At 44.5% G+C, this 10090-nt stretch overlaps 1 protein-coding gene across 2 annotated transcripts in view; it reads left to right on the top strand.

The window, feature by feature from the left end:
- IDH1 (isocitrate dehydrogenase 1 (NADP+)) overlaps window positions 1–6945 on the top strand; it is a 22203-nt gene extending 15258 nt beyond the window's left edge. For both annotated transcript variants that reach the window (XM_006759438.2, XM_006759439.2), the window contains exons 7-10: window positions 166–317; window positions 3015–3155; window positions 3971–4133; window positions 6007–6945. In XM_006759438.2, coding sequence (XP_006759501.1) covers window positions 166–317; window positions 3015–3155; window positions 3971–4133; window positions 6007–6097 — 547 coding nt within the window. In that variant the 3' untranslated portion in view covers window positions 6098–6945. The remainder of the gene's footprint in view (window positions 1–165; window positions 318–3014; window positions 3156–3970; window positions 4134–6006) is intronic.
- The last annotated feature ends 3145 nt before the right edge of the window (window positions 6946–10090 follow it).

The following is a 10090-nucleotide window of genomic DNA, read 5'->3' as shown; positions in this document are numbered from 1 at the left end:
AATTGGGCAGGGGTTTGAGCCCGTGTATCAGGTTCCTGAGTTTGTGCTGCTTCCCCTGAAAATGCTGCTTCCAGCCCCATCCCTCAGCCCCCCTTCAGAAGCACATGACGCCCCTCACAAAACCAGTTTTCCTCCTTTTCTGTTCTTGTCTCTCTTCCTTCCCAGGCAGTACAAATCCCAGTTTGAGGCCCAGAAGATCTGGTATGAGCACAGGCTCATCGATGACATGGTGGCCCAAGCCATGAAGTCGGAGGGAGGCTTCATCTGGGCCTGTAAAAACTACGACGGCGACGTGCAGTCCGACTCCGTGGCCCAGGGTAAGGAGCGGGGCCACCAACTAGAGGTGGGGCGGGTCCTGCGGCAGGTGGGCGATGCCACCGTCGTCTTCCGGTTTAGGAAGAAGGATTCTGTAGCCCTTGTCTGTAAAAGCCAGGACATGTGAGTGCTGCCCGGCACCCAGGCCCTGCTGCTCAGCTGACCGAAGAGGAAGTTGGGCTCTGACTGGGGAAGCTATTCCTCAGGGTCGCACCGGAAGTAGCTCAGCGGTTGAGACTCTGGGCTCCAGCCTTGGATGTGTTAACACAGTTTCCCCACTTGAAGTTTCAGTGCCTCCAACAGGCAGCCCGACTGCCTGGTCTGAAAATCACTCTCTTTCCTGCCTTTATTTCCCCCCTGAGAATGTGAGAAGCTAGGCCACTTGGCAAGGAGGGGCTAAAGTGAGGGGTCTGGGCTGTCTAATAACCAAAGGGGAGCTCTCCAAGAGCTCATCGTTCTTTTTTCATTTTTTTAAACAATTCTAAATGTTCCTTCCCCTAAAAACATAGCCTCAAAATACATGAAGCTGGAAGCTAGAGGGGGATTTGGAAATCTTTTACCTAGTCCAGCCGCTTTCTCTCTTTCATTTTCTTCCTTTCCATTTCCTTCCCGCCCTTCCTCTTCTTTATTCTTCTCTTTCTCTTCCTCCTTTCACAAATGAAGAAACAAATGAAGAAATAAAGGATGGAGGTCAAGTCATTGTAGGCCACATCCCATAAGAAACGGGTGTGAGATCCAGGTCTTCCAGTTGCTTTTCCAGGACCCTTCCCTGTTCACTGCACTTACTGAGCTTGAACCACTGTTGTCTTGATGCAATAACAACTATTATTAAGGTGAAGGTATGGAGGGTACGTAAGTAAACAGACCACTAGAGGGGAAACAGACACTGGACACCATTCCTCATTTCTCGACAGTTGATTGGCATCAGCTAGCACAGCAGGAACAAAGGGTTGAAAAGGAACCCAAGGGCTCACTCGTCTGGCAGCAGGAGCTACTCGTGCCCTTTCAGCCAGCCCTGAAGGCTGCTCTGTGCATGTTCACGGCTTAGGTTGACACAGAGGAATTGAGCAGCGAAGCCCAGGGCTGTTCATAGAAATTCAGAAACGTGCCCAGTGTCATCAACAGACACTCCTTCCCTTGATTTCCTCAGCACCAAGTGGCCCTTCAATTTCAGTGTCAGCTTGACACTCCCCTGGTGAATGTTTGTGTCGACTTGAATTATGTTTGCTTTTCCCAGGAAGGACTACTTTTCCTTTCCCTTATGAAAAAGTTAAACATCTCTTACCAGTTTTAAAATCAGTAGGTCAAGGCAGTTAAAGGCCCTGTGATGTCAGATGAACGAGTTGCACACCCTTTGCTCTCCTGTAGCTCTAATCCTCAGGATGCATTGCTTTGTGATGACTCCATGGTGGGTAAGGGGAACGTCCTTGTCCTCAGAGTTCTCCATAAGGGACCCAGATCATTCCATCATTTCTGCATAGCCTCCTGGCAACAAGAAGAGAGGATTCAGGGTGAAATTCCAAAGGCAAATGTCAGTTACAGAGGTTCAAAAGACTGAAATGGGAGTTCTGAAGGGCAGTGGCCAGGAGCACACTGACAGGATGCCTGGAACCAAGGCTCTCTGGGCAGAGCCCCCAGTTAAGTGTGACCTCAAGGCAGCTAAACATTAAAAGGCAGCCGGCTGTCTTCACGTTATTCTTCTCTGGGGGAATGAGCTACTTTGGCCTCACACCAAACATTTCACAGCTTCTATTTTGACAGTGATACCAACTGGTATCTCCTAGCGTTCCGCATAGGCAAACTCACCATGGAGAGTGAAGTGTCCTGCACTTACTTCTCTAGTCAGTAAGTGTTGAGAATTTGCTGAAGCCTCAGACCAACACAGTAACATGATAGGAACTCGTAACCTGCACAGGAATTTCTAACTGTGTCAAAGATGAGTTTAAGAAATTATTTATGCTTATTTATTTATTCTCAGATTTAGAAAAAATAACAGCCCATTATAAATTTGCATTAACTTCTCAGGTGCTTTGGGGAAATAGCAAAAGTGGAGAAATGTGTTCTTTGAAACCAAGTGTAAAAGAGTGATAAAAGAAGAAAAGTCAGTTGCATGGACTTAAAAGTTATAATAGGTTCCCAGAACAGGAAACCACAGAGTAGAATTGTTTTGGTGGGGCTGTTAGAGTAAGGACGAGTGGAATGTTCTTGGCTCCACCCCATCCTCTTTACCTTCCTTTTCTTACCAGCCCCAGTGAGTCTGAGCAGCCTGATGGCAGAAGACAGCTCACTGGTGTTTATTCCCCCAGAACAGGGAGGCATCTGCATGTAAGAATAGCAGTGACGCGCTGGGCTCTTCCTCTGTGGCAGATGCCATCCTAAGGATCAAATAAATTTCGTGTTTACTCCTGCACATACGTGTATTCATCTAATTCGTACAACAAGCTGATTAAGTAGGTGTTTTGCTATTCCCATTTTATAGGTTAGAAAACTGAGCCGCAGTAGCTAGGAAGTCACAGAACTAGGGTGGAATGCAGGCAGTCAGACCCTGAGTCCCCGAGATCAGTAAGTGTGGGAAAAGGACTGTGATGTTTGTTTGGCTTCCCGGGACCCGTGAAGATGAAGTCATTTGCTCTCGTCCCTGAGTGACCCGGGGCTCTCCATTCAGTTGAAGCCAGTACTTCATGCTCTGCCACTTACAGGTTATGGCTCTCTGGGCATGATGACCAGCGTGCTGATTTGTCCTGACGGCAAGACGGTGGAAGCAGAGGCTGCCCACGGGACTGTCACACGTCACTACCGCATGCACCAGAAGGGGCAGGAGACATCTACCAATCCCATTGGTAAGAGAGTGAATGACTGCTACACTGACATCCAGCCAGAGAGTGGAGATCCAAAAGGGACTCCGACGTGTTCCTTCGGCTGCCAGATGCTTTGTGTGTAAAATTACCACCACACGGCTGACTTGTTCCCCTAACGGGAGCTGTTTTAACATGCTTCTTAAAATCTGCGCAATAGATGCCTTTTCACTTGGAGGGACAGTACATATCATAGAGGAGACTGTTATCAACAGCATTTCCTTTCCCTCTGGTGCATTGAAAGGTCGCATATGGCTAGGAGTCTAAGAGCCACACAAATAGATCCTTCTAACCATGCTTCAAGGATAGCACACATTCAAGAGATTACAGGTTGCGGGTTTGATCCCAAGTCAGGACACGTACAGGAGGCAACCGATCGATGTTTCTCTTTCTCTCCCTTCCTCTCTCTAAACATATCCTCAGGTGAGGATAAAAGAAAAAGAGAGAGAGAGAGAGAGGAGGGGAGACCAATATAGACAAGAGATAGAAGAGATTGTGACCATCTGCAAATCAGAAAGTGCCTTAAGCTTCAAGCTACTTCCACACAGTGAAAATGTGCTTCCTTGCAGCTCTAACAAAACCCAAAGCATTTCTCCTACAAACATGCAGACTTTTAAAAGTTTCTATTCAGTAAAATATTTCTAACTCTCCTAAAATTTAGAGTGCTTGAGGAGAGCATCTGATGAAGTCAGTCACTTAAGTTTAAAAAACAAAAACCAATTCTGTCTTGGGAACTGAAACATTGGGAATATGTCTAGCTGGTATGGTGAAGTGTGTGTGCTTGGTCTTTTCCCTCTCAGCTTCCATTTTTGCCTGGACCAGGGGGTTAGCCCACAGAGCTAAGCTTGATAACAACAAAGAGCTCGGCTTCTTTGCAAAGGCTCTGGAAGACGTCTGTGTCGAGACCATCGAGGCTGGCTTCATGACCAAGGACTTGGCTGCTTGCATTAAAGGTTTACCCAAGTAAGTGTAAGACGCCGTGAGCTCTGTGGTCAAATGACCACTTATCCTCCCTGGGCTCAAAACATCAGTGCGCCGGAACCGGTTTGGCTCAGTAGATAGAGCGTCGGCCTGCGGACTGAAAGGTCCCAGGTTCGATTCCGGTCAAGGGCATGTACCTGCGTTGCGGGCACATCCCCAGTAGGAGATGTGCAGGAGGCAGCTGATCGATGTTTCTAACTCTCTATCTCTCTCCCTTCTTCTCTGTAAAAAATCAATAATATATATTTTTTAAAAAATCAGTGCTTTTGGGAAGTATATGAATTCATTACTCATCATCTAGTTCAGGGGTCAGCAGACACTATGTATGAATTGTCAGATAATAAACATTTCAGGCTTTGTGAATATACAGCCTTTTCAAAACTAAGCAGCTATTGAACTTTGTGGCCTGAGAGCAGTCGCAGATAATTAGCCTCTAGAATGGGTGTGGCAGCGTTTCCAGCAAACTGCACAAAACTAGGCCGCAGCCTGGATTGGGTCCTTGGGCCAGTGTAGTCTGCTGACCCCTGATCCAGTGGACAGCCATTGGGTGGCAAGGTTCCATTTAATTTAAAGAGAAAATCGTACACAGAAACAAAGGCACCCCTGAGGCTATTTCAGTCCACCCTCTATTTTTCCACTTTGCAGAGAACAGTAAGCAGCACAGGCGTTAGTGCTGAGCTGGTCAGATCTCTTCCTTAAGTATCTGCCGCCAGCAGTCACATGCTCGGGGCCCGTGTATTGCCCAGGGTTTGTCTGAGATCAGGGTAACCCGTATTCCAGCGGGATTAGCTGCTAATCAGAGACTTTGTCCTCAAAGTCAGACTTGTTTACTCTGATTCACCTCTGGAAACACTGCGTCTAACATCAATCCCATGTCCCAGCTGTGTGTCTTCAGAGAACTCAGTTAGGGTCAGTGTGCCCCAGGATTGACTTAGTCACTACATCTTTCTTATCTTAAAGTTGCAGCAAAAGTACAGTGGTGCCTTGACTTACGAGTGTCCCGACTAACAAGTTTTTTTGAGATACCAGCTGTCTCTCAGCCGATTTTTTTGCTTTGAGTTGACAGAGTAATTTGAGTTAACGAGCTCCTTAACGAGCTCCGTCTCAGAACAAATTTAACTCGTAAGTCAAGGCCCCACTGTACAGCACTTGACATGTCCTTGTTGGAATGGTACCTTTGTAGCCTATTTGAATAGACACCTATCAGCAGGATTTTGTTGTCTTTTTACGTTTGTTTTGGGGTTTGTGTGTGTGTGTATGTGTGTGTGTGTGTGTGTTTAATATGTTTTTATTGATTTCAGAGAGAGGAAGGGTGAGGGAGAAAGAAAGAGAAACATCAATAATGAGAGAGAACCATTGATTGGCTGCCTCCTGCATGCCCCCGACTGGGGACCAAGCCCACAACCTGGACATGTGTCCTGACCAGGAATCAAACTGTGACCTCCTGGTTCATAGGTTGACACTCAACCACTGAGCCACACCAGCCAGGTGCTTTTTTTGTTTTTAAGTAAGACACAGAAATAAGATCATTAAAACTCTTTTTAAAGGCTAGGACAGTTTGCGGGATGTGGGTAAAGCATGGCATGCCCCGAATGGTTTCATTCTCCCAGGCATTAAGGCATTAGTCTGAACTAAAGCTCTGTGATAGTTTCCCCTCAGAACAACATGTGGCCCAGACTCAAGCTGCCTATAGCCTGGGTTGCAGTCATCAGCCCCAAACTTGTAGCTTATTAGCGTTAAACCGTTTTCTTCTAGAAGTAAACAGAATGCTGCTTTAGCATTCCTAGGACATTTCCTCTGCCTGCTACAGATCAGAGACAAACTAAATTATCTTTTCTTTTTCTCCCTCAATCAGCGTGCAGCGTTCTGACTACTTGAATACGTTTGAGTTCATGGACAAACTCGGAGAAAACTTGAAGATAAAACTAGCTCAGGCCAAACTTTAAGGTCGTTCCTCGGCTTAGGAGGACAAGTGTTTTTTGGTAACTAGTCCACTGGTTTACATTTTTCTGTATAACACTCAAGGGAAGGGCGAAATCAATTTTGTAATTTGTTCAGAAGTCAGAGTTTATCTTTTCTATAAGTTTACAGCCTTTTTCTTATACATACAGTTAATGCCACTTCAAGAATGTGGCTGGGACTTTGTAACTTTAAATTTTATTTTCTACTAATAGCTTAGGAATTACTTTAGTGCTGTTCATACATACCCTGTCACTTTTTCTCATGTTCCAAAATAAATGACCAAAATGAAGAGTGCTTGAAAAGTAAATGATAGCCACAATTTTGGTCCCTAAAAGTGTGTAAAGTCGAAATTCACTCCCTACCCCACTCAGCATGGCCTGGGCTCCGGGTGCTGTTGGTGTAACAGGTGTCCCACCATGTGAGGTCCAACCGCACCTTAAACTTGCGCAAGAATTGTAACGAAGAGCGAGGGTGCAACTACAACGTGTTGAAGACACAGCAGTCACTTGTGTAAAGAGCTCCAATGGAATGTTTTGAAGCGTTAAATGTTTCTGAGGCCGCTAGAGAGTTCGGAATCCAGAATAATACTCCCCGGGGGCTTGTCCTCTGTGCTTGTCTCCTCCTCCTGGCCGGTGGGGCCTACGCGTTATGCTGCCCCGAACAGCGCCTTTCATTCAAGTGCAATAATATGAGCTGCACCTTTTTGGGATTCCTGGCCTGTTTTATTTCCTTTCTATAAATGTGATTTTTCAGAAGTTGATTGTAAACACTATTCTAGTCTGTTCTTCCTCTGAACTGTTAATCTTGATTAAAATTAAGTGCTAATGACCAATCGGGTTTCTGTTTCTCGAGTGTACTTTAGTTGCCAGGCACCATGCCAGGTCCTAGCCGTAGGAATTTGATTTTGAAAAATCTCTGCCCTTATCCATTTTACTGTGGGGGGAAAGGGATAAGTAAACAGACAGTCAGATGTGGCTCCTACAGTGAAAAGGAAAGAAGATCAAAGATAGGACAAAAGGGGTAATGGGAATATTAGGGAGTCAAACCTACACACATGCCAAGGAGTTATGTTATCATTATTGTGTAAGTTAATAGGGAGCCAGGAAAGGCTTAACAAGGGAGGGACATGATCCGATTTTCATCTTGAAAAATAGCCCTCTGGGCAGCTTTTATGAAGAAGGAACAGTGGTGGAGGGAGGGAGAGGGGAGTGGTTGAGGAAGGAAGACCAGCTAACGAGAAGCTATTATAGTATTTCAGGTGGGAACTGATGAAGGTCCGAACTGAAGTCACAGTGGCCCTGAGAATGGAGAGAATGGGGTGGATCCTGAGAAAAGAAAATTGAATCAGTGGGGATTGGTGGGTTCCGGGAGATGGGGTGGCGAGAAGGGAACAAGTCCGGTTTCCTGTGTCCGGCTGCAGGCCTGGAGAAAGGCTGGCCCGCACCCAGCAGTACCGGTGTATCTGGGGAAGGAAGTTGAGGCATTGAGAGGCTCTGGTCCAGCTTCCACAACACATTGGTGGCTGTTCTGGCCTGGAACCCAGAGATTCTGATAGCTGAGCACCTTATCAGGTTGTATTGGAAGAAGAAAGCATCACATGGAACAAAATGACTGCATTGGATTGGGTGATCCTTGGGTAGGCCGTTGAGCACTCACAAATGCCCTGGGAGTTGATCAGATGCGTATCTGTGGCAGCAAAGCCCTGCCCCAATATCGGATTTAGCATTTTCCCAACAGCCAATGTTCTAAGATGATCAGCAGATGAACAGATGCTGACCAATGCACCCAGAGACGGATGGTTTATTTTGTAACAGCACCGGGATCAGAGTTGTTGACCCAGAAAATGACTGATGCTCAGCACGTCCCTGAAGACAGCAGGATCTGGGGGCAGAGAAGAGGAGAGTTCTGGACTTCGAAATTCTCTAAATTGCCAGCACTCTTCCTTAAAGTGGAATTTTTAACACAATATTTAAAACTTAACCTTAGCAGTTAGAATCATAGCTTTGCTGTACTTTGCCTAATACATACAATCCTGAGATGCTCCTGACAAGTGATTTCCCATCCTCCATTTGAATATTTCTATAATAAGAATCTCCCCCAAATTAAGGGCCTTGTCTCTTCCTGTTAAGAAGGAGATAAGATTAGGAACTAATAGAAAAATATTAAGGAAGTTAGTATTTAGATAAATACTGATTTAAAACCTGTACTTTTATCACCTCCCTCTTAGAGGTTTTATTTCATTGTTCCTATTTTTAATATTAGGGAGAATGTAGCATCCAAATTGTTCATTCCTCTGGAACCAGAAATTTGAACAACTGACTTTGGATGGTGTCTTAGACTCTAAAGGTGAATTTTGCAAACATTGCAGCATTGTCTGTAACATTACATTCGATATTTTAAATTTACAGAAAAAATGTAAGAATAGTATGGAGAAATCCTTTATCAATTTTTTAACTGTTACACCATTGCTATATTCTTTTCTGTTTTCCTCTCTTCATACACACCTCCTCCCCCCGACCAAACCATTTCAGAATAATTTGAAGATCATGTACCCTTTATCCCTAGATAATCAAGTATGTATTTCCCAAGAAGAACAATGACATTCTCTTATGTGACCATAATACAGTTATCAAAATGAGGCAATTGAATTCATACACTACAATATAGTTCCTATTCACATTACAGCTGCTCCAATCATCTCTACAGCTTCTCTTCCAAGACCCAATCTAGAGTCATGTGTTGCACTTACTAGTAGTTGTCTATATCTCTGAAGTCTCCTTGTGTCTGAAACAGTTCCCAAACCTTTGTCTTTCTAGACGTTGGTATTTTTGAAGAATACAGGCTAGTTATTTTGTAGAACTCCCGCAACTTGGGTTTGTCTGGTGTTTCCTTGCAATTGTATTTCAAGTTTCGCATGTTTGGCAGGAATACTATGAAGTGATACAGTGTCCTCAGTCTATAATAGTGGGAAGAGGAAAGGTCCTATAATGATGGTTTGTCTCAATACTGGTGAAGTCAGCTTTGCTCATTTGGTTGCGATAGTAGCTGCCTTGCTTCTCCATTCTGCATTTACTATTTTTCCCCTCTGTAAACCTAAGTAACATGTGGGGGGATGCTGTAAAAATACACTGTATTTCACCAAAATTCACCCATAGTTTTAGCATTTATTGGTGATTTTATAATTCTATCATAGTCTATTTTTAGATGTATTGGACTTAAAGCTTTCATGTAATTTCTGAATGGGTATTATTCTCTTCCTAGTTGTACAGAACAACTTTCCCATCTCTGCATTTATTTACTCATTCACGTTAGTATGGATTTAAGGTTTCTTGCTTTATTCAATGAGTTATACTATCATGCATTTTGATGCTCAGATTGCCTCAAATTTCACCAGTGGGACGCCCATCAAGCTGGGTCCCGTCAGCATCGTAACGTGAGTATTTTGCGAGCAGCTAATTGGGTGAAGAAAGCTACTATCTTGTATATTAGGCTGCCTAGTAGCAAGACGATTTTTAAGTGAGGTTTCCTCTGAGGAGCTTTACACGCAGTCTTCCTTTTCTACCAATAGAACAAATTCCTCCTTGCCTTCCTTTCCAGATTAGACCCCGCAGTGGCCCAGCAGAAAGGGCTGGAGGATGCCATAAGAGACTGGGGACTTACGTAACAAGGTAGTGTTGGCCTTAAAGCACAGATCTGAGTTAGAAGCAAATGAAGGTACTAGAGTGTTCGGATCACCAGTTGCTGCTCCTTTGGAGAGATGAATAGATCTACCTTTGGTTTTGTATAGTTTACTGTATCCATTTTACTTTACAATAAAAAAGGTTAAAAATATATTAGGAAATCTGTTTTGAATCCTTTGGGCCAATCACATTCTTCTTGGAGTGAAATCCAAGGAATTTCTCTCCAGGGTTGGCCTACCCTCCTGAACGCCTTTTGGTTTACCATGGATAGAGGGACCCAGTTCCAGTCACATGGTC

Source organism: Myotis davidii, unplaced genomic scaffold, assembly GCF_000327345.1.
Source record: "Myotis davidii unplaced genomic scaffold, ASM32734v1 scaffold394, whole genome shotgun sequence".
Lineage (NCBI taxonomy): Eukaryota > Metazoa > Chordata > Mammalia > Chiroptera > Vespertilionidae > Myotis > Myotis davidii.
The sequence above is the reverse complement of the archived record's forward strand: the minus strand, read 5'-3'. Positions and strand labels throughout refer to the sequence as shown.